This window comes from Sebastes umbrosus, chromosome 3 (genome assembly GCF_015220745.1).
Source record: "Sebastes umbrosus isolate fSebUmb1 chromosome 3, fSebUmb1.pri, whole genome shotgun sequence".
Classification (NCBI taxonomy): Eukaryota; Metazoa; Chordata; class Actinopteri; order Perciformes; family Sebastidae; genus Sebastes; species Sebastes umbrosus.
The window spans coordinates 13,021,379-13,046,815 of record NC_051271.1 but is presented as its reverse complement, the minus strand read 5'-3'; the positions used below and the strand labels follow the sequence as shown (position 1 = coordinate 13,046,815).

General features: G+C 40.4%; 1 protein-coding gene and 1 long non-coding RNA gene across 3 annotated transcripts in view; one reads left to right on the top strand and one right to left on the bottom strand.

The window, feature by feature from the left end:
• The window catches only part of gpr83 (G protein-coupled receptor 83), a 69,514-nt gene that overhangs the window by 2,198 nt on the left and 41,879 nt on the right, over nt 1–25,437 (bottom strand). For both annotated transcript variants that reach the window (XM_037765121.1, XM_037765122.1), the window contains exons 4-6: nt 10,557–10,953; nt 7,888–8,013; nt 1,182–1,315 (exon numbers count right to left, since the gene is read on the bottom strand). In XM_037765121.1, the coding sequence (XP_037621049.1) occupies nt 1,182–1,315; nt 7,888–8,013; nt 10,557–10,802 (506 nt within the window). In that variant the 5' untranslated portion in view covers nt 10,803–10,953. The remainder of the gene's footprint in view (nt 1–1,181; nt 1,316–7,887; nt 8,014–10,556; nt 10,954–25,437) is intronic.
• Nucleotides 24,345–24,588, top strand: LOC119485484. The gene is made up of 2 exons (XR_005206279.1): nt 24,345–24,379; nt 24,504–24,588. It is a non-coding gene; the product is annotated as an uncharacterized LOC119485484 (long non-coding RNA).

Sequence of the window (25,437 nt, the reverse complement as noted above, 5' to 3'; positions counted from 1 at the left end):
CATAGATCATAGTGGGACCGTTATTTGAAACTTGACATCCCTCTATAAAATGACCTGCTGTGATCTCTAGGATAATCACAGCCTCATGAAACTTTACAACCACAAACTAGAGACCTAGAGCATTCAGAAGATGGATGGCTTTCCTAGCTAGATTTACAATAAGGGGGTTTCTGAGCAGCTTCCAGAACAGAAGTGCTCGCCATCCAATCACCGAAAAATGCAATTCTTGCCAAAATCTCTAAATGTCAAAAGTTTTTGATATTGAATCACAGCATGGCTTTTTCTATGGTGTTCATCAAGGTCTTGGTGTCTCAATTTGGGATTTTGGAGGGATTATTGACCATTTTGATCAATTCTTGAGTGGTAAAAAACAGTTAAATTTAGCACCAAATCTGTGTAACAAATGGTATCAACCCAAAAAAATTGCTTTAACAACTTATGAGACATAAGTGAGCATGGGGATGGCCATCATATACTTCGATCACAATGTTCTAAACCCTTATACACTTTCACACTATATTTTAATTAATTAATTAATGTTTATTTCTGATTTATGACTAGAAAAACTTGACACAGTGCTGAGCTGCATCTAAAATTAATCTTCAGGTTCTCAGCTTTCAGAAGATGTACACCACTTCTATGTGACATCTACTGTTGACCTGTTTTCTCCCCCTAAAGACCATCTGTACCCTTCTAAAAAAGACAAAAACAGGGGCAGAAAGGGAGTATCTTAGGGTTAATGTAATTATGCATTGATAATACTTTACATATTCAGCACACCAGCCCACATATACACTATTTTGCCTTTATTTTGAGTGAATTTCTGCTATTTCTTCCCACTCTCTCAAAGTCTTTGCATTCACGATTCTGAATTCTCCTTATTATTAAAGTGACAAAGCCCTCTAGCAGCCACAGTGATCGTGACTCCTATTCATTGGGAGCAAATGAGGGAGTTGGATAACATTTCTCAACAGCTATAAAGTCTGCAGAGGGAGGAGGTCGCTTTGATACACAGGAGTCAACAAACATTCAACCTTGACGGGCTTTCACTCAGTGAAGACGCTTCACATCGGTGGAATCTGACCACCAAGGTCTTCCTCTGTTGCCAACCTCACAAAATATTACTATACACTTCCACTGGATCTCTCCTTGTGGAAATGTGCGAGTGTTTATCATTTTACCTGTATGTAAAAGTCAGGAGTTTCTGGTAGATTGCATGCGGGAGGGAGAAGCAGCTGGCCATTATCCAGATAACAGCGACCCAAACACTGCCTTGTGCCGGGGACATGCGAGGTCTCAACGGGTGCAAAATCACCTGAAACAAAATCAACACACACACATCAAAGTCAGCGCAAACACAAACATACACACACAGTAAACAGCATACCCTTTTCTAATTTCTGCTTATCAACCTCTTGCTCAATCTGTCTGCGCTGTTATGTAAACCACCTGGATTCTGGTAGGCCTACACAACATTAACAAATATCAAAAGATCTGTTTTGTTTCTATGACAACAACATCTTGACAACATCTCAACACCCGAACCGTCGTCGTATGATAGCATCACCCCTTTGCTATTTATTATCTATTTGTTTGACATCGTTTTTTCACCATGGTGATGGTTGCCTTCATTTTATACTTTTATATATAGCCTATAGTGGTTCCCAACTTTTTTCTTAAAGGTCCAGTGTGTAGGATCTGGCGGTATCTAGCGGTGAGGTGAGGAGATTGCAATCAACTGAAGCCTCTCCTGTGTGCCAAGCATGTTGGAGCAAATGGTCCTCTCTACAGCCATTTGTACCAGAGCCAGTGTGTACAGTGTGTGTGTGTGTGTACGTGGGAAGTGGGAGGTGAAGCAAGAGAGAGAGAGCAGCTGCGACGGGAGCGAGTAATGTTATCACTCCGGCCCATGCAGGAAAAGTTATCAAAGTTTGGTTTGGTGGTTGGACATGGCGGACTCCATGGAGAGGGTCCCTATGTAGATATAAATAGCTCACTCTAAGGTAACGAAAACACAATTCTTATTATCAGGTGATTATACACAAGAAAACATACTTATTAATATTATATTCCATTTCTGCTAATAGATCCTCCTAATTGTTACACACGGGTCCTTTAAGGAACCCCTATTCTATCATTGAGTAAACTAACAGCCCCTGACTAAGTGACACATTTAATAGATATTTCATATCATATTCAATGCATAACAATAACAGTACAGAACAACTGATAAACTGCAGGGCCTCCACAGATACAGACACCGCCACACATTTCTAGTGGGGCATAAGTGATGATTGAGAGGGATTATTTTTGTATCAGTCTATATATTGGTTTTTAGTTAATTCTTGTATATTATACCTGTAAATAATAATCCAAACTTTTACTTTTCTTCACTGAAATGAATGAAATGCTGAGATATAGGCCAACTGTAAAGTTGTCTTACACGCCTTAAAATCAAGAAGGCCTCGCAACCCCCCGTTAAGCTTTGGCGACCTCTTAGTGGGGGTCGGGACCCCCAGGTTGGGATCCAGTGGACACCAGCACTTTTCTTAACACTTCAGTGATTTTCAACTGGAAACACTCGGAGCAGCCGCACAAAAAAAGTCGGAGCCCTCCGAAAAAAGATGCTGGGTTCAGCTTTTTTTTCTACACTTTCATCGCATTGGGAACAATTGAAAAATGACGTTCAGAAAAAAATATAAACATCATATGGACAGCTACCTCTTGCCACTGAACGGCTGTGGCTCAGAGGTCGGGTCACCTACCAATCAGAAAGTCGGAGGTTAGATTCCTGACTCCTCCAGTTCGCATGTCAAAGTGTCCTTGGGCAAGACACCGAACCCTGAATTGCTCCCGAAGGCTGTGCCATCGGTGTGTGAATGAGTATTTAGATTAGATCCTTGTCTGCCATCAATGTGTGAATGGGTGTGTGAATGGGTGAATGCTGACATGTAGTGTAAAGCGCTTTGAGTGGTCGGAAGACTAGAATGGCGCTATATAAATGCAAGGCCATTTACTAACTGGATCACACTGAAAAAAACAATATTTTTGTATTAATAATTCACATAACGCAACTTTTCATATTGCTGTATGGTTGTAGACTAGCAGCAAATAATGAAAAAAGAAGAGCACATTTATTTAGCTCCACAGCTGTTATCAAAGATTGAGAAGAAAAATTGTACGTTTTAATAAGCAAATCTAAACACTGCTAAATTGCGGGAGAAAACTGGGAATAATAAATCATAAATTCATGCAGATACACTGAATGAAAAATGAGACTCGTATCCAGCAATGAGTGTGGCTCATTTAATTAAGCTGAATTTTCCTCCCAGGTGTCGTTAGTGATTACTAAGTGCTTGTAGAGTTGTAAATCCTACAGGAATACAGATGGCTCAAAGTAATTTCAAACATCCGCAGAGCTCCCATTAGTCATCAGAAAAGCCAACAATCTGACCCAAAGTTGTTGAGATGCTGTGACTGTGCGTGTACGCTGTGGAGGAGCAACTTACAAAGTTTAAGTACAGCTTGTACTTGAGTGAACATTTTTCAATATGCTCGTATATCATATAGACTGTTAATCTTTTCAAAGTTTTCCTTTGCATGGTCATCACTTCTGTTCTGCTGTGTTAGTTGCATACAACGGCGGACGGCTGTGTACGCATTATGAAGCATGGTTCACGTATGTAACTGACACATTGTACATTATAAATGGGGAGGCGTTCCAGCACTGAAAAATGCACAAACAGGCATTAGAAATGAAAGATTTAATTAAAGACTTAGAGGAAAATATAATAGCAACTGCAGGCGCTGCATATTTTCAAGGACATCATGTCATTTCAATGCTACTGGAATATTCTCTTTAGTTGTGGCCCCAATAGCATCCAAAGCGTTAAGTTTTTAGCGTTTAAGCGTTAAGCCCCTTGTCCCCTAAATTGACCTGACTGTAAATATAAGCCATTCACATGTACACCCACATCTCTGATATCATGGGATGTCCGAATATCTACTTGAAATCATGTAGCATTTCAACTGTCTCTCTCCCTTTAAATTCAGCACCATGGACAGCGCCAGCAGGAGCACACTGTAGCCTTGTCCTAAATTCATACTTCGTCTATAGCAGCTTTAGAATATTAAGTGTGTTCACAATGGAAATTGTAAGTGTGCGTACTAAAATACCCTTGATTTTTGAGTGGGCTTCGGTGGACATTAGTCTCCCACAAAGCTATGCACAAAGGAAATTGAGGAATAAAAACTGATTTATAAAACTTGTTTTAGGGTTGCATTTGAGGGCAGATGTCATTTTCCCCACTCTCAATAAACAGTGACCTGTTTCATTTATGGTTGAATGAAAATACTATTGTTATTGTCAGCACGCCATTCCTACTTAATAGTATTAGTGTTTGAGATGCCAATCATTGATTATATTTGTTGTTACATGGTCATGTTTATTGGTAATTACATGAGCCTGTGGTTTACATTACCTACAGTAGATTTGTGAAAATTTGTGGCCAGATATTTTTGTTATAGGGGCTGGATTTGACGGTCACATTATGTGTTTGCGTTGTATTTTTTCTTACTGTCTCTATCTGCAGTAGTTCTTTTTTGAGTTGCGACCCCCCCCCCCCAGAATGATCAGGTTGGTGTTCACCTCTATTCTGAGGCAAAATATATAACTGGTACAGGCAATGTAATGTAAAAAACATTCCCAAGTATAAAATATGTTGTTGTTTTTTTCATCCACAACCATATGGCGACCCTCAGAAATGATTTCACGACCCCCTTAGGGATCCTAACCCCCAGGTTGAGAACCACTGCTGTAGTTCAGTATATCCACTTTCTGCCAACTTATCTGAGTGTTTGAATTATTTTTCGTTTTAAATCTTTGCACCACGTATTGTGGACGAACTGGATCAAGGAGAGTGAAAATGACTGCCTTTCAGGAGATACAGTTAAACAATGTCATTTAAATAAATTAAACAATCTAAAATAAATAATAGAGTGTTGAAATCCATCAGCAACGTGTATGGATGTGTGAATGGATCTGCTGTAGAAGTGCAGAGTGTTGCAATTTTCTACTTTTATCCAATTATGCCGATTTGAACGAGAAATCCATCAAGTGCAACGCCATGACAACTGAGCAAAAGATTGTGACTAAAAGCTCCAGAACAGCTACAACAGCTCATTCTAATATTTAACTACTGATTTGCTTGTTCTCGCCTTCTGCTTTGTGCAATTGTAATGTGTTCTTAAAGTCTTGTGTTTAAAGGTGTTAAATGCGAGATTGGAAGCATTTCTATTGCCTCCGTCTGGCTCTCAACATCGCAGCTAACGGTGCCAACAGTGAAAACAATGGCAACACTGCTGACAGCTAACAGTGTTAACCTGGGGGAGAACCGGAGGGTAGGTGCTACGCTTCGTTGGGACGGCGTTATCAGCTGTGACAGTGCAGAGCGGCGGCCGTGAGCTAGCCAGTGGGGCACGCTCACATGCCCTAACATGCACTAAAAGACACGCGGCCGGCCCGGCAACGTAAACAAAGCACTGAGAAGCTCGTATTACAATACACAGAGGGAGCGTGACTTCATTCTCTGCTCAGGAAGACATTACTCCTCTATATCTTTACATAGCAAATAGTAGTTTATTGCTATATTAATGCTCTGGATATCGTATAGAGCACCTTAAATATACTTAATATATTTTAATGCTCTTGTAAAGCACTTTGAATTGCCTTGTGTCTGAATGGTAGTTTATAAATAAAATTGCCTTGCCTTACTAATTGGACTTTGCAATTGTCTTGTCATCAGCTGTTTCCAAAGTCATAAATAAACTCAAAAAGATGTATAGTGTTCATGGCATGTAGCCTAAATGAAAAATCCCACAATACAGTGCATGAGTTTACAGTCATAAATCACTGTCATAAAACACTACACACCTGCAGCAGTGAGACAACATTCATGAGTCCCTGTTTACTACTCACTCTAGTACCTTACGAGGGCTTATCATGTGGAGAGTATTTTCGTGACATGTTTTTAGCATTGGGAGCTTTCACTGTGCAAGCACCGCACTGTTCTGATTCATGTAGGGATAAGCCAATGAACGGGGGGGGCAATTTCAGACAGTGCTGTAAAACAAGATTACAGTTTATAACCTGCACAGTGTCCTCAGGTATCTCCACCGTCTAACCACTGCTATGGTGAGAGGAGTGAAGAGGGAAAGTCGATCTGGCTCACGATTTCAACGTGACCTTCAGATACAACAAAAGAACTCAAGTTGAAGCTGAAAAAAAATACTCAATTTATTCAATTCTCAATTTTTTTAAAAAGGACACTAAGATAAAGCATTTTAAAAATGTCCATTTCCCTAAATTGTCAGGATGTCTTCAATCACTTTGGTTGGCCATTTAACAATTTTAACAGTTTTAGAACTGTGAGAGTTGAACAACAAACAAAAGAAAACAAAGTTGTTTTTTGTAGTTTGGCCTGCCGATGGCCCGCGTGTCAACACGGTCAGAAGTTGGAGCTGCAGCAGCTGCTGTGACGCACAGCTCATGGAGGTGGTTAGGGTACTTTAAAACACTTAGCACCCGATTGCTGTAATTTTTGTGAAAATGTGAACTTCTGGGTCAAACCTGAAGACACCCACACATAGCACACATCGAGATTCAGTATTTTGTAGAAAAATGGACTCAGATTCAGGAACAGAGTGCTGATACACAAATCTATTTTCATTTTTTAACTTTTCTCTAATCTTTGCTTTTTGTGAAATAAAAAGTGAAGCCAAAACATCTCGATCGCCCCCTGGTGGCTGGCTGCAGTATACTGTAGGTCATAAATCCCGCCCCCTCCATGTTAGCGGATGGGCCATGAGTCGATGAAAGTCTTCCCAAAGATGGTTTCTGTCATTTTATGATGTTCTTATCACGCTGATGTATATTCAAGTGTTAATTTTTTTTGGTTTTAAAGGAACCGTGTGTAACATCTATTGGATCTATTGGCAGAAATGAAATATCATATTAAAAAGTATGTTTTCTTTAGTGTATAAACACCTGAAACCAAGAGTCTTCACGGAGTCCACCATGATGCACCGCCATGCTTCTATAGAAGCAGAGAACTGCTTGGGCCGGAGTCGATAACGTTACTCGTTCCCGTCGCTGTCGCTCTTTCTCTCTCTCTTGCTTCACCACTCATTTCCCACGTACACACATACTCTACACAATGGCTCTGCTCCAAATGACCTCCGCTACTCATTAAACAATTGAGAGAGTCATTCGCGTTGGTGTAACTTTAACTTTCCATAGCCGTCCCGAGACTGTGTCAATTTAAGCATAACTATATTTATAGAGATATTATGGTTAGTTTTTGTGTCTTTCTAGCCAAACATCTACCGTGGTGCTAATGTAGCATCTACGTGGCTCACGCTAGCAAGCTGCAGCCGTACTCGGCCCGTATCCGGAATATTTTGGCTTCACTTTTGTACAGTGGGAGGAAGTAGAGACGTGTCATCCATCAATATATACAGTCTTCTATATACTGTATACATCTATTGGTAGAACGGCTGCTAACAACTCACAGAGATCTGAAACATGGGCCTCAAATAGATGGTGTTTTTTTGTGAGGAGGAGTACATTTTACTTAAGCACAGTAATTGTTCTTATTGACTTTCCAAACTTTATAAAATGGTACTTTAAGGCAGGGGAAAAATCCCATCTTATCAAGGCTTACTATTTCATTACCAGAATATTGGGAGCACCTTGCAGCTAAAACATTCCCCTTCATGGCATAACTTCTCATTATAGTGCTCTGTACGTCACACAGTAAATGGTATCAAGCTGTGATGCTTTCCAAGGACAGAAGAGCACCACTGCTTCATCTCCTGAAGTAGACAAACCTGCCGACGGTCCAGTGCGATGGCGGTCAGTGTGAGAGTGGAGACGTGCAGGGAGCAGTACTGTACGAAACGACTGATGTGACACATTGCCCTCCCAAACACCCAGGTGCTGTTCACGAACCGGACCTGAGGGAACACACACAGAATAGATCATGTACATCTATCAATTTACCAACCTCATCCATCCATCAAGACATTAACTGATACTGTTAACCTTCTGAGACCCGCATGGACATGTTTTTGTCTTTTGTAAGGGGGGACAGGGGGTGTTTAGGGGAGATAGCAGGTCAAGTGTGTCAAGTTGTTCTAATCATAAATCTGTAATAAACACAACTTGATTAATGATTTAATTCAAATAAATTGTGCAAGTGTATAAAGGTTTAGAACATAATGATTGAAGTATATGATGGTCATTCCCATGCTCTATTATTTCTCAAGTTGTTGCAGCAATGTTTGGGTTGATATAATTTGTTATAAAGATTTGGTGCTAAATTTAAAAAAATTTTACCATTAGAGAATTGATTAAAATTATCAATAATCACTCCAAAATACCACATTAAGACCTTGAGGAACACCACAGAAAAAGCCATGCTGTGATTTGGTATCAAAAGCTTTTGACATTTGGAGATTTCTGCAAGAATTGCATTTTTCGGCGATTGGATGACGAGCACTTCTGTTCTAGAAACTGCTCAGAAACCCCCTTATTGTCAATCTACTAGGAAAGCCATCCATCCTCTGAATGCTCTAGGTCTGTAGTTTGTGGCTGTAAAGTTTCATGAGGCTGTGATTATCCTAGAGGTCACCACAGGTCATTTTATACAGTGAGATCAAGTTTCACTATCAGGATTAACATCATCACACATGAATACAATTGGGCTCATTGGATCCACAAGTCGAAGTCAACGGCAACACTCATGTACAATGTACAAGCCTCCAATGTGCAGATCAGGTCCCAGAATTAAAAAAAATGCTGCATGAAACTGTTACTGATGATACTTTAGACAGTTGATCAGCAGTAAAGTGCTGTTTTTTAAGAATGCATTATAGTTCAGTTAAAAAACGGCCTATGAGTGTAATTTAACAGGTTTTCTTTTGTATTAAAGGTCCCATATTATGCTAATTTGCAGGTTCATACTTGTATTTTGTGTTTCTACTAGGACATGTTTACATGCTGTAATGGTAAAAAAAACTTTATTTTCCTCGTACTGTCAGCCTGAATATGCCTGTATTTACCCTCTGTCTGAAACGCTCCGTTTTAGAGCATTTTGACGAGATTGCAACGGAATTGCGTTGTTAGGCAACAGTTTGGGTCCATGTGTACTTCCTGTCAGCTGATGACATTCACATCCACTGCAACCAGGAAATAAACTGGGACGCATTTAGAATGTTTACGTTAAAAATTGTGTCAAGGGTTTAATTATTGTATATTCGTGACATCACGAACGGGCAGAAATCCCAGCTTGTTTCAAATGCAGAATTTCTGAATACGGGCTGTGTGTATTTCTCTGTGGATTGAGTGTTTTGATACTTTCACAGTATTTATATAGAACTTAAGCCTGCTTTATAATAAAAAAAAAACATGAAAATCGCACCTTTTTTATAATATGGGACCTTTAACATTAAAGCACTGTTTTTAGCAATAACAGGTTACAGTTTTTCTCAATTGTTTACACACAAATACTGGTACTTGACACACAATGACCACAACATGTAACTCATGCACCAACCCCCTGAACCAATTCTGCTAAACTACAAGCACAATTCCTGCTTTACACTCAAATTGCAGTTCTAAAACACACTTTTTTCAAAACACTACACACAATTCTCTGCATTTGGCACAATTTTCATGAAGAAAATCTCGTTTTCAAAAGGAACACACTGTCATTCAAAATTCTAAAGTCAATTGCCCTACTATGCACACTGACTCATCACATGGGCAAACACCTGTCACACAGTGTTACAATTAGCAATCAGTTAATGCTTTTCATGGCTGAATTTGACATGCTAAGCGATATTTCCCCCGCTGCTTGGCCAGGGAAAACATTGCTTGTGATGTGGATGAGGTGCTGTGGCCAGACCGAAACAGAAGAGAGGATGCAGCATAGTTTTTTTTTTTTTCCACTGTATGTGCAACTTTGTGTTGGTTGGGATGTACACTGTGTACATTGGTTTTGTGGGGAAAATAAAATATATTTGTTACCGTGTATATGTGTGTTCTGAGTATAAAAACAATATTCTAAAATATTTTACAACACACTTATGTATGTACTGTCTGTAGTAACAAAAAAAAGGCCTAAGTCATTATGATGAATGGAGAAGAAGTGTTTTCCATTCATCATAGTGTTTTATATTGAGCACATCAGTGTTCAACTGGTTCTCATAAATGTCTATTCATATGATGGTTTGTGTGTGTCATTTGAAAACAAAATACCATTTTGAGAAGAAATAACATTGTTTTGAATGTAAAGTTTCATTTTGCAGGAGAATTGAGGGGTTTTGCCCATTGTGTGTGTGTTTTTTGATTTGTGTGTAGAGTTCTGAGAGTATGAGGCATGCTTTCAGAAAATGTGTGTAAACAATCGAGAAAAACTGTAATACTGTTGAAATCCTGCTGTAAATTAACAGCAATTGTTTACAGTGTATATTTCAAGAGTGAAAGGTGTTCCTACCAGGGTGAAGGGCGTATTGAGGACGGTGATGAAGATATCAGCCACAGCCAGGTTCATGATAAACAAGCTGGTGGCGGACAGGGTGCGCTTGTTTTTCACCACCACATGGCACACCAGCGTGTTGCCGAACAGAGAGATCACAATGATGAGAGAGTAGGCGGCCACCAGCAGCGCCTTCACCCGGCCGTCCTGAGACTCTCCTCCGCGGCGCTTCTTACTGGCCAGAGAGCGCCAGTCCTCCAGCATCCCGTCGTCAAAGTCCAGCAGGAAAAACCCAGAAGTCCGGTTATCCAGCTGACCCGACACGTTGAGGAAATGCTCCGTGTAGGACAATATCTCCTCTCCAAGAAGTGAGGAGTCGTTGAGTCTCTGTCCTGCTGCTGCTGTCAGGACAGGGCTGCACATCCACAACACCACACACAACCAAACCATCATTTTAGCACTTTTTCCTCTCTTATTATTATTATTAGTAGTAGTATTATTATTATTAGTATTATTATTATTATTATTATTATTATTATTATTAGTATTATTATTATTAGTAGTATTATTATTATTATTAGTAGTAGTAGTAGTAGTAGTAGTAGTAGTAGTATTATTAGTATTATTAGTAGTAGTATTATTAGTATTATTAGGCTATTGGGTTCTAATCTATAAACTGCACACCTGCTGTGTCAGGAGCATAACTGTGGAGAAGCTGAAGTGAAGCATGATCAACAAGTTGTGTGATGCGACTCAGCAGCGACTGCTGTTTATAAAGCTTTCTTAAAAAGAGAGAGAGAGAGAGAGAGAGAGAGAGAGAGAGAGAGAGAGAGAGAGAGAGAGAGAGAGACAGAGGGGGAGAGAGAGAGGGAGAGAGAGGGAGAGAGAGAGAGAGAGGAAGAGAGAGAGACAGAGAGAGAAAGAGAGAGAGAGAGAGAGAGGAAGAGAGAGAGACAGAGAGAGAAAGAGAGAGAGAGAGAGAGAGAGAGAGACAGAGAGAGAGAGAGAGAGAGAGGGAGAGTAAGAGGGAGAAAGAGAGAGAGAGAGAGAAAGATCAAGTGACAGGGAGAGAGAGAGAGGGAGAGGGAGAGAGAGATAGAGAGAGGGAGAGAGGGAGAGAGAGAGAGAGAGAGAGAGAGAGGGAGAGAAAGAGGAGAGGGAGAGAGGGAGAGAGAGAGAGAGAGGAAGAGAGAGAGACAGAGAGAGAGGGAGAGAGAGAGAGAGACAGAGAGAGAAAGAGAGAGAGAGAGAGAGAGAAAGAGAGAGAGAGAGAGAGACAGAGAGAGAGAGAGAGACAGAGAGAGAGAGAGAGAGACAGAGAGAGAGAGAGAGAGACAGAGAGAGAGAGAGAGAGGGAAAGAGGAGAGGGAGAGAGAGACAGAGAGAGAGAGAGAGACAGAGAGAGAGAGAGAGAGACAGAGAGAGAGAGAGACAGAGAGAGAGAGAGAGAGAGGGAGAGAAAGAGGAGAGGGAGAGAGGGAGAGAGAGAGAGAGAGGAAGAGAGAGAGACAGAGAGAGAGGGAGAGAGAGAGAGAGACAGAGAGAGAAAGAGAGAGAGAGAGAGAGAGAGAAAGAGAGAGAGAGAGAGAGACAGAGAGAGAGAGAGAGACAGAGAGAGAGAGAGAGAGACAGAGAGAGAGAGAGAGAGACAGAGAGAGAGAGAGAGAGGGAAAGAGGAGAGGGAGAGAGAGACAGAGAGAGAGAGAGAGACAGAGAGAGAGAGAGAGACAGAGAGAGAGAGAGAGAGGGAGAGAAAGAGGAGAGGGAGAGAGGGAGAGAGAGAGAGAGAGGAAGAGAGAGAGACAGAGAGAGAAAGAGAGAGAGAAAGAGAGAGAGAGGCCAATCTTTCTCTTTCCTTTTCAATTGAATGAAATTCATTATTGGCATGAAAGTTCAAGGTACACCTTACCTTAGAAGGCGTTTGCAAAAAATATCCGTCTTTGTGACCCAAAACTCAGTTTGCGTGTATAAGAAGCCAAAACGAAGAGAAAAATACCCGTTTTTAAAAATATCTGTGTACGACAGGGCCTTAGTTTTAAAGGGACTATTTGTAACTTTCAGAAATGCTTGTTAACAGCAACACCTGTGGCCGTGAAATCAACGAAAGTCAGCATCGGGCTCGCGCTTGCTCGCTCTAAATATACCTGAACGAGCATCGCTCAAAACAGTGAGGCGACACACGTCAACTAAAACCACAATATCACTCTATATTTCACCTGCTTTGTTATGTTAGCTGACCAGACTAAAGTCTCTCCATGAATCACTGCTGATCCTAGTGTTGGCTTTTCCTGCTTCAGCGCAGGCTGAGGCAGCGAGGCTCTGTAACGAGTCTTCCTGCTCTCTCCGCCCACAGCCAGAGAGAGCAGGAAGACGCCGGCACCCGGTCGGTAACGAGACAACAACGTAACTCGTTGCAGAGCGCCGTCACTTCACAAGACAAGGGAAACCTCTGTTGGTCTGGAGGAGCTGCAGCATTTATTTCTGCACAAACGTCCCTTGTACATTCACTAGATATTCTCAGAGCTAAACTAACTCTTCTGCAGTGTGGAGTGAGCGCGCGTTCACGTCTAGAGGTGGAGCGAGCTGAGCGAGAACGCACGCTCTGTCTGAGAGAAGGCAAGCAGGCAGAGGAGGAGAGACAGCGGCTACACGCGAACGTGCATATGCGAGCGCGCATGTGTCCCGACCCGCTACATTTATACGCTTAAAAAGTTACAAACAGTCCCTTTAAGTGGAACACAAATGGCGGTCTGCTGGTTGAAAATCCTGTGTTTATCTCCTGGGAGGAGATAATGAGATCGGTGTGACTGTGTCACTGCATGCGTGAGGGGGGTGCACCTCTGTGTCTGTCCATGGCTAATCTCACATACAGCTGCACCAAACTGCGTCATGTTCTCGGGGCTCATATATGGCTGCATGCGTAAGGATCTCTCGGGGTTGCAGTGACTCACACTTTCTCATAACACCTTATCACCTTATAACTTCTCAAATTAATCTTCAGGTTCACAGCTTTCAGATGATAAATACCACTTCTATGTGACATCTACTGTTGACCTGCTATCTCCCTCTTAAGACCCCCTGTCCCCCCTAAAAAAGACAGAAACGTGTCTACGTGGGTCTCAGAGGGTTAATTATTAGGCCTTTTATTATTATTTTCTGAAATCATTTTGTAAACTTGTCTGTTAGAGACAAGGGACAAACAGTTACAGGTTTAAATGGCTTTAGTTAGATAGGTTTAAAATCCAGTATTCTCTATAAAGTCATGATGTTACACACTGCGGTACAGGAGGTGGCAGCATGCACCTTTAACATTGATAGTCTGCCAGTAAAACCACAGGAGAAGAAGAAGTGGGTAGTGAATTTCACGATGACGCTTTGCAGATTGAAAACAAGCCCTTAAGGCAGCTCAACTGTTTATGCATGCCATGATATTTTTACACTTGTCTTATTGTGTTACTGTATAGAGCCAGGCTTCACGTCAACTGCCAGACCTGTTGCATTGCTATATAAACAAACACTGAAAATAATGGATCAAAAACCAATGAAATGGCACCACTGTATAATTCTGAAAAAGTATAAGCTGCTCAGTTTTGATCAAAACTGTGATCACAGATTATTGATCAGGAACATACATATGTAAATTGATTGTAATGTACGATGTTGTATAATGTGATTTTATGTATGATGTTGCATTATGTATTTATGTATTCTAACCAGGGACAAGGTCTGCAAATTAGCTACGGCTAGAAGTCCTATATACGTTGCATCGGTTATACTTTAATTAAGTGTAGCAATGCCTTCATGTATTGTCCCTGGCAAATAAATTAATAAATAATTAAATAAATTGAAACGTTAGCGAATAAATTGCTGAATGTTCTGACAGAAAACATTGGGTCAAATTGGTCGTTATTACCATAGATATAGGTTATAAAGGGAGAACATTAAATGAGAAAAAAATTATCTACAGGAGAATAAATATCTGAAAGCAATACAGAATGACTGAAAGCCTTAGGCTACTGCATTATATTCCATTATATTTTGAATTGTCATCTGGCGCTTGAATTTTGTGTTTTCCTTTACATAAATAAAGATATTTCCACCATAACTGGGTGCAGAAAAGGCAGAAATTGATGCATAAAAATTCACTAGAATGAAGGAAATTAAGTGTTTGATGCTCAAAATTTCCTGGGAGAGAACTCGGAGCCCCCCTAAAGGTCTGCCTCTGTTGGGCATCAACCTCACGTTTACACATGCATTGTTGAAAAACTAGACTTGAAGAGAAAATCTGCTTAGATTACAATGACAGCGTATCTGTTGTGTGAGACGTGCGAGTGAAAAACACATCTGATTCATTTGCGGTCTAAATGGGGGTTAGACAACTGTGGTTTGCAATCATAAAATCACACATTACAGCAGTAGTCATTGCAGACACACCTGGTGGAGGTCTGCACTGAGTGCACATTACTAGAATAATGGTTTTGTTTATTGTGGATATAAAATACCTAGATAGAAAGTTAACCAGGCAAAGTGGACAACGGGAGCCGCAGGGGGCCTTTAAGACTCTGGATTCACCATGTATCAGTCACGCCGAATTCACACAGAGCAGAAGCGAAGTGCGGCCTGCACTGAGCTGCCCTGCAAGGTCTATGAAAAGCTGCAGCAGTCACTCCCGAGCTCAGCAAGCTGCAGCCGTCTGATACTGCGGCGAAGTGCGGCCAAACGAAACGTTGGGTAAAGTTTAACTTTTAAAGTTTAACTCAGCTGATCAGTAAACAGATCCTGTGACATGTTGACCTATGTTACAACAAATTTCTTCCCACCTGAAACACATGAACACGCCTCCCGGCCGTGGAAATATGTAATTATTGCGGTGAGCCGCAGCTGCCTGGAGTGAATTTGGCATAAGTTTGTAGTAATTTGATTAATTGCAGATTTGTTTGGCTATCCTGTATGCACCGCTAAGGCGCAATATAAACTTAAAAGACGACTCCAGGGCGCCTGGGTTAGCTCAGTTGGTAGAGCGGGCGTCCATGTATCAAGGCTTGGTCCTGACCGCGGCGGCCCGGGTTCGCATCCGGCCTGTGGCCCTTTCCGCATCCACTCTCTCTCTCTCCCCCCTTTCAAGACTCTATCCACTGTCCTCAATAAAAAAATGGAAAAATGCCCCCAAAAAAATAACTTTAAAAAAAAAAAAAAAGACTACTCCAGCAATTTAGCATGCTTTGTTATAACACTGTCAGACTCACGATGGACAGTTTAAGAAAAAGGATATAATTTTCTGCAGCAGAACCACAGGTATCATCTTTTATATCCCAGACATTTGTCTTCCTTGTCAAAACCTTACCAACAATGGAACCCGACTGCCAACTCTTAGGTCAAGCCCCCAGAAAGAGCGCCGGGCATTGAAGCAAATTTTCATAGTGGCCAAACGGCGGTACTACAACTTCCTTGTCCGTCATGTGATGCAATTAGGCCCAAAAAGACTTTTTCCCATAGACTGACATTGGGAAAGAGACGTCTGTAACTCAAATTTCTTTTGAGGTAAATCAACTCTCCAGTACTAACACTTGTATATCCCTTATTGAAATTATTAGGTCCTAAAAGTTGTAAAATGCACTAATACTATAGGTGAATCCAGAGTTATTTTCCTTCCTTCATTGATGTGAATGAGACCCAAACTTAGGCTGGAGCGAGGGCTGGGACGCGGAATTAAAGGAAACGCTACTGCGCCTGCTCTATGGGTCCAATGGATGCGGAAGATCGCTGGATGATCTGAGTATTTTATCTTTCGGCAGTCTAGCCATTTTGGCTTCACGCGCCACTTAGTAACTCTCATAGGAATGAACGGGAGCCCGCCTCCATCGCTGTATCCAGTTCTGTTTATACATCTATGTGTTAGGTCACAGATTCGGATATGTTATGCTAGTAACAGCTAACGTAGCCTCGGCTCGAGCTGTCAGCCTGCAGCAGAGATGAGGAGCAGCCTACAGAGGTCTTTATTATAAAATTATACACACCTTCTACATTTCATCATTGTGCTGGATATTTGTCTAAATTGAGTTCATTCCACTGTTATTACCCAAGAACATATCACTGTGATTATCACTGTGGTAATTATATTGTTTGAATTGGATCAGGACAGTTTTTCTTTGTGTTGAACAGCACAGGGACACAATGCTAATCCTATCCTGGGCACAGTAGTGCAGTACCTGTTCTTCCTCTCTCATCTTCATCACCTTCTCTCTTTCTTCGTCTCTCAGTCTCCTCATCTTGTCCCGTATCTCTTCTCTTCCCAATGCTGAACTTTGATTGACGGAGTTTTTTAATTTTCGAATTTTCGTCTGTCTCAGTGAAGAAAGTAAACACAGGTTTAGTTGAGATTTATATGTAAATATTACCGGCCTCCTCCAGGATAATCTTAGAATGAAAATAAAAATGTATAGGGGTATCGCAAACTGAATTGAAAGAAAGGCATTTCAACTTTTGTTGAAGGTTTATCAGTCTACCATTGGCTGGATGGAATTGTTTTAATGCACTGTATTTAATTGAGGAGGAGAGCTGCTGTGCTTCCCTGTGTGTGTAACAAGTCGAGTGTAGTGAACCCTCCTATGTAGACACATCTATCTGAATAATGTGCCCTTTAAATAGCAGGAAAATACTGCGCCAGACTTTAGACCAGGTTTTTGTTGGTCAGTGGCACAATCGCTTTCTGCTGCCTCAAACCACACCTCATTCCAACGAGCCCATGGGCACACAGATGGGCACACAGATGGGCAAAAGTACATTTGCTATATACACAATGTGGGCGCTAGGTGTGAAAATGACAACTGCGACGGTCTGAAACGAGCAATGACAGTTGCGCTGCGTTGTGCGCCAGGTGTAAGATAGAACCCATGATGTATGACACACTAAATCTTTTTCTGGCATACTAAATAGTATGGTAATATGGGTATTGGAATGTACAAGATGTTATCCACACCATCAATCACCATTAAAAGCTCAGGTTTTTAACACTTTTAACACTCAATAACTAAACTAACTAAAAATCAGCACATGTATTAAAAACAAATTGTTGCCGTGCAGTACAACTCACTGATTTCCACGTTCATTAGTGAAAGAAGAGATGGAGGCTATGTGAAGAGATAAATATGAACTTTAATGCATTCAAACTTACAGCCCCTTGCAGCCTGTGGTTCTGCTCCCGTGAGTAGAAAATTAAAACCAGACAGACTGTTACGTCTGTCTTGAGCTCTGCTCATACTGTTACTTTATTTGAGTGTTAACTTTGTCTACTGGTAATCTGGGGGTTAAAGAGGAACTGTAATCAAAATTTCATCAACATGTGAAGAATGTTAATAGTGAAAAAAAGGGCTCCTGAACTCCACTTTTTCAGTACAAATATCTTTGATTACTTGGCTGCCTGCTACTTGTACAATTTTCCCACCAAAATGTGTGCGTATATGCAGGTTTATTAAACACGGGAAAACACGCTCAAAATAGGCGATAGACTCCATTGCCAGAAGATGAGTATGCCTTCTGGTTTTTTTTCTCTGGTGTGTCACGTTCTACGTCACAAACCCACCAGAAAACAGTTAGTAAACAATGAAAATGTTGCGGTGGTTACTTCTTTTTTTTTAATGTCTGTGGATGTCCATTCAGTCTCTCTTCAAACTCTCATACCAGAGTTGGTGATTGTTGGGACAGTGGAAAGACTATCAAAGACGGTTTTGATGAGTTTTATTTTGTTTCTGTGAGGTAAAATTACTGTTTCTGTCAATGGAGTCTGGTGGCTTTGAGGAGCGCATAGAGCGGCTGTTACTTTTCACATCCAAATCTGTGAATTAAGGGTTTGTTTCGCTCAAACCAGAGTTGATGATTGTTGGAACAGTGGAAAGACGGTTTTGATGAGTTTTATTTTGTCTTACATTTTAATGAAGTGTGTTTCGATGATCAGCGAGGTAAAATTACTGTTGTCTGACTGGAGTCTAGTGGCTTTGAGGAGCATATATGAATTGTATGTTATGTATGTTAATAAATTACAGTACTGTTCATTTTATTTATTATATATTCACTTCAACGCTTGTCCACCTGGCTGGCATGTTTCCATCACTGCCAGTCAGAGCTGGAGCTGATAAATACCCGTCATTACTGCAGAGTCATTTGTCCTGGTAATGAATGAAGATTGTAACCTTTACCACTAATGACAAAAGTCAGATGTTTGTGGGTGTTAGTGTGGAAATTGCTGTGCTGTAACTAGATATGCAAATAGATTTTGCTCTGAACATGATGTGGAGAATAAAATGTATTATCACTGATGATCATTTCTTACCACCATCTGAATCACAACCTTAAACCATGACAAGTAATAATTTGTGTGAAAAATTCATACAAAAGCAATGAATATATAATAGTGTGTGATCCATTCACAGACATTTCCGTTATTTTAATCCATGCTTAAGAGATGAATAATGATAAAAGGATGCGTGGAAAGTGTGAGGACATGGGGGCAATTGTTCACTAATCCTATAAATGATTCAGCATTTTTTACATTTATACAACACCAGATCTGTAGTAATTTACATGTACACATGTATGCATATTTACATGTCCATGTGTACTCCCAAAATACAGCAATGAGGGAGAAGTTCAGATGAGCAGATGACGGCTGGACTACACCTGGTTGAACAGTTCTTTTCATGTGTGCGTCCATGAAAGTGTGATCAGATACATTTTCTGGTCAGGCCTGCTCGGGCACGCTTCAAGCTCATGGTGTGAGGGGTACCGAGGGAAATTGGAGCCGTAGATAAGGCAACGCTCCAACTTTATAAAAAATCCACAAAATCCTTCTGCTCATACTCACACCTCGCTTGCGCTCCACTCCACTCACATGCTCTGACACATTTTTTTCTATATCTAGGCACAAAAAAGGTTGATTGCAGGTGTATGGAATGGAAAGGTTTCGATACTACTCGGTACTGGATTACTTCGGTCAATACCTTAAAGGTATCGAGTACTGACACCCAGTCCTAGGTGTCATAGTGTCTAACAACATCGTTATATCATACTTTAATGATGGGTTTGTGCTCTGACATCCTTCGAGCGGGGGAAACGATAAGACAATGCCTTAACAGGGGTCAGCAGTGTCATTACGGCTGCACCTAGCAGTGAAGGCACCGTGTCTAACTCATTGCAACACTGTGCTTACTTTATTATAACGCTCCTATCCAACAGAGACAGGAGATGTGAGTTCAGGCAGTGACTAATTTGTTATGTTTTTTCTGGCTGGAGATGCGCGTCAATTAAATGCATTTTAGGTATTCAAGTTGTCCCTCTTTTCTCTGCCCGCTTTCAAAAAAGCTTTTGTACAGTCTTCAAAAGGTCTCATTCGTTTTTCTCACTGCGTTTTATGGTGCGTTGCTGTTGAATCTAATCAGGTTCAAGTGTGTTCTGCAGCTGAACAACAACTACAGGGACAAGTAATGTATCTAAATGGTTATAGTGAATGCTGCTAATAGAAACAGAATGGCTTTTAATGTTAGATGATTGTAGGACTTTTGCATCTTATATAGCATGATTTGGATTATATATGGTTTATTCATTAATTTGACATCTTAGACTATGGTCTTAAAAATGATAAAACATGCTGTTCAATAGGTAGAAAACCAATCACAGTTTTTGTAGTCTTGCAGTCATTGTAGTCTTGCATGTGTGTAAGTACTGACACAGCACTGAGGGCACCTGTTGCTAATGTACAATAATGCTGTATCATTAGAGCCTGAGCCTGTCTTGCTTTTCTTTTTCTGTTTTTGTTGTTGTTGTTGTTGTGAAGGGTTTAAAAGATAAATTCAGTATTTTTCAACCTGGACCATAGTGTCACATCTTTTTGTGTCTAAGTGTCTAATGGGGACAACATTTTTTTTAAATTGGTCCAGTATGGAAGGTGCAGATGGACACTGCTAAATGGGATACGGTCAGGGCCGGCGAGTCCATATTGGCGAAATAGGCAATTACCTAGTGTGGCACTTTGGCAAGGGTGGCAACTATACTATACTATGTGGGCTAACTATTCATCATGAGCAAAATAACAATAATAATATGATAATAAAAAGTTACCAATAGCAGTAACTGCAGTCAGACAGCACAGAGCAGAACGCTGCCTGTCAGACTGGGCCAATCTAATACTCCCCTCCTATTTGGGTCGATCCTCTTTTTTGTTGAAATCTGATTGGCTCAGTCATTTACATCGTGAATGTGACGAACTGTGACTAGTGTTCAAGCTCATATAGGCTTGCCTGGCCGGTCTTGTTTTGATTCAGTGCAGTGGTGACAGCCTTATACAAACTGAGGATGTGTCATCCACTATGAAGTGCCTTGGACGTCTTCAGCATCATCAGATTCTTTTCATACGACAAAAACTCTACGCCGTAATTGTTTTTCGGCTAGAGTAGCAGAGGTGCATGCGCCGGGCTGGCGTCAATTTGACAAGCTTGTTTTTGCCTACAGAGAAATTAAACCTTTTCTTACCTTTCGCTTTCTGCTTGTTATTGTGTTATGTGACTTGTCATTGGAAGACAACAGTGGATAACGCAACAGTCCCGTCCTGAACAGGCTGTTTGAAAGGGGCTTTAGACACAAAAACATGGGAAAATAGGGTCCAGGTTGAAAAATACTGATGTTACCCTTCAGGCAGGTGGAAATAAATGCTACTAAGCTGCTGATGTTTTATATCTTGCAGTGGAATGCAAGGTGTTTGGTTGGAAGAGAACAGGAAGTTAAAAGGTTTGTTGTGGATGTATTCAGAGATAAACCAGAGGTGTTGTGTGTTCAGGAAACCATAACTTTGTGGTTCCAGGGTATCAAAGTATTAGACAGGATCGAAATAAGAAAGCAGGAGGAGACTGTAAAACATTTGTAAGATCTGATTTGTAGTACCAGAAAGTGAAAAGGGGTATGGGGAACGCACAAATGGAAGAAAATTGCTAATTTCTACAATCCCTGTTTGCAAATTAGCATCAGGATTTGGATGTTATGGAACAAATAGGGTCACCAGTCATTTAGGCAAGTGACTCTAATGCTCACAACCAGTAGAATAAAAGATGTTAATGGTAACACAGTGGAGGACTTCATGGATAGATATCGGTTAGTATGTGTGAAAGATGGCAGACCAACTAGTTCGGAAATTTCGCCATTATTTTGTATGTAAAGCAGAAATTGCATCACAGTACAGTGCAATAAGTTATGCCTTTCCAGCTGTAAAAATGCTGTCATCATCCAAGAACTCGAATCATTTGGCACATTAGTGTTTCCTGATTTAACTATGAGAAGCAGCAGCAGCAGTACCCATATAAATTAAATTAAAGCTACAGTACATGCAAATTTCCCAGTTTGTCTTGTATTATGTTTGCCATACCAGAAATTGTAAGCGGTTCGCTCATTCCCTACGAAGATGTCTTTTCATGCTCGGATGCCTCCCTAAAAAGGACATTGTGCAAACCATCCTGCTTTGCAATAACCGTGATGATGTTCCCATTTTCTGCTTTACAAACCAAATAATGGTTAAATTTCCACCCAGTGAAAGCATTTTTCTCCACTAACATTAGAAGCCATTGTTTGAGACTCGTGTGGTGAAGTGTTGTAATGTGCATGGCAGTATATCGTTCTTTATTCTAAAATTGTAATCCTGCTTATAATACCCATTTTTACTAAATGTCTCCGTAATCTGATTACGTCTTTTTTTGTCTGTAACTGTAACAGAATACAATCACCTTTGTTTGTATCTTAATTTCGTAATACCGTTTCATGAGTTCTGTTACCCCGAGCCAAGGAGGGAACAATAAATGAATGGAATAACAGCTTATGTGCAAAAGCCTTCAGCAATGCATATGAATGCACCCCTATAGAGGAAGATAAGTGCACCGTGGTGGAATAAATCATGTCATGTGATAAAGCAGAACCGTGCTGACAGAGCACTGAGAAAGTGGCCAACAGAGAGCAAAGCATAGATTAAAATGTCTGAGAGCTGAGAAAGAAGAGTGCTATAGAAAATACTGAGAAGGACTAGGCTTGGAAACATCTGGTGGAGAAATATGGGCAGCAGTTCACAGCATGTTAGGAGTTTTAAGGAAAATGCCAGCATTAAAGGAAGAGGGGGTGTTTTCCACAAGTGATTTGGAGAAAGCAAAACTGAGTGAAAATAAAATTATTAAAGTTTTCCATCACGGGCTAGATTTTTTTAAAGCCTGAAAACAGAGCCATGATGAGGAGACGAAGTCTATTTTTCTCTCAGAACACTTGAATCACAATATGCTGAAAGGTTATTATTGAATTTTTTGCCCAATGATGCCAAAGACATTCTGCCTACTGAAGCTTTAATCTATATTTATCATTGGAAGAATAATGCAGAGCTGTAAAGAAATGGGGACAAACAGCTCCTGGAAAGGATGGCATTAGATCTTCAGGCTGATTAGAGGATGCAGTGTTGCAAGAACACCGGACCCAGATGCTTCGAAGCTTCGACCGTTGCCATGGTATGAGTAAGTATAAGTAATGGAAAAAATGGTCACAGATAGATTGGTGTTAGAACTGGAGAAGGAGGGTAAGTTTACTCCAATACAAATTGTTTTTTGCAGAGGGAGGAACACCGAGGACGAGAAACGAAAAAAAGTGCTTTCCTTTGACTGACATAAAGACAGCCATGATAAATAAATAATAATACATCAGATGTATCTAGCACTTTTAAAAGTTCTCAAAGATGCTTTACTGTAGAAGAAGATAAAGAACAAAAACAAGCAGTAATCTCTGTAATACAGACAGAAAAAGGATAAGAATAAAATGAAAGAAAGGATAAGAATAAAATTGGGGAAGCTGGGGAAGTAAAGTCTGAAAAGGTGGGTTTTGAAGGCCTTCTTGAATGATGACAGTGTGGGGGCATATCTGATGTGGTTTGATGAGTCCCAAAGAGAGGGGGCGATGACTGATAATGCCCTGTCGGGTTCAGCGCTTGTTCCTAGAGACTAAATAAAGAGGGAGGAGTGGCGATGTTTCTCGACATTGAGAAGACAATGGACATGTTACGGAAAGAGTGGCTAATTATAGATCTGTATGAAGCAGTAATACCAGGGCGCATGCTTCATTGGTTTCAAACTTAAAGAACAGGGTAATACAGGGTAGGGTTGGGGATGCTTATTCTGATGACGCAGGTATTGACAGTGGAACACCCCAGTGAAGTGTAATCAGCACGATACTATTTAACATTATGATAAATTATATCGTTCAAGACCTTGGGGCTGGTTTTGGTCTCTCTCTGTTTGCGATTAGCAATTTGGAAAAGAAGGCAGAAATATTAAAGATACAACTGAGCGAATGCAGGAAGCCCTAAATTATAGAGCGGATTGGGGAGGCAAGTGGAGGTTTAACATTTCAGTAGAAAAAACGAAATGTCATAATGAGAAATCTGAATGTCAGGGCTCCATTATGTACAGTTGACAAGCAATCCAGAGGGGGAGTGAAGTAAAATTGATGTAACATTGATGAAAGACTAACATGGAAAAAGCATATAGATGGTGTGAAAAAATGATAAATGCATGTGTTCCCTCTCAGGGAGTACATCATAACGTGCAGTAAAGCCAGCCGTCACTCGTATCTCCGTGGTCAAATTGGCCGACGCTACAACTGTAGAGCACCCATATACTGACATTTATGTTAAATGCATTCAAACGGCCCCGATGGAGCTGACCATGGATGTATAAAGAGAACAAAGCTGCTAGTGACAGACTCAGAGAAGTTAACGGAAGTTTACACGTGTGACTACGTCTGGTTTTCAAAATAAGGTGGTAACAAAGGTCAAGTCAATTTTATTTGTATAGCCCAAAATCACAAAACACAAAGTTGTCTCAGGAGGCTTTACAATCTGTACAGGATACGACACCCTCTGTCCTTTACAGTGCAACCCTCTCATCAGATAAGGGAACTGTACATACGAAATACATATATAGAAAGAAGATTGATTGGATTGTATTCACCAGAAGTATAAAACATTACATTATAAATTTTTAAAAAATACCACTAATTTGTGAGGTAAAGGTCTTTATTCTTTGATTTTTGGGTTGCTGGAAAAAATTAAATAAGTAATGCTTTACAATGACTGATATATATTAGACTTCAGGACATCTCTGACTACATAGATGCTGAAAATCAAACCTTTTTACTGTATTAATTTATATATTTTCCAAAGTAAAAGTCCCTAGAAGTGTATGATTCAACTTTTTCCCATGTTCTAGTGTTAAAAAAAGTTAACAAAAATCACAATAAATCGTAATATCAAATCGCAATACTTAAAAATCACAATACATATCGACTTGGTACCCAAGTATCATGAATCGAATCAGGAGTTAGGTGAATATTCCCAGCCCTAATAAGTAAACTGTTAGGGTTAAAAACATGTTAGAATACGTATTGTTACATTTCGAAAAAAATCAAGAGCTATAATAATCAGCTGACATAGTAATAGCCCATGAGAGAGTGACCCAGAATGAATGAGAATGAATGAGATTGCACCCCTAGTCTTCCTGACTGAATTTACGCATAAACTTCATTTGTCTTGTTTTAACTCTGAATGCTGTATCTCCTGGCTGCATAACAAATATACTCTTGGGTATTAATAAAGAAGTCTACTCATTTATTTATTTTGTTTCTCTCTCCTCCGCCTCCTCCTCCTCCTCCTCTTCCTCTTGCCTCTGCTCAGTTCTTCACATATGAATTTGAATATATGACACACTTGCACAACACACTTTCATACAGTACATGCACACATACATCCCACTAACAACAGCAATCAGAAATCTGTACCATATTCAAATCATAACGTCGGTTTCATACGTCTCATATTAATGTCTGTTAA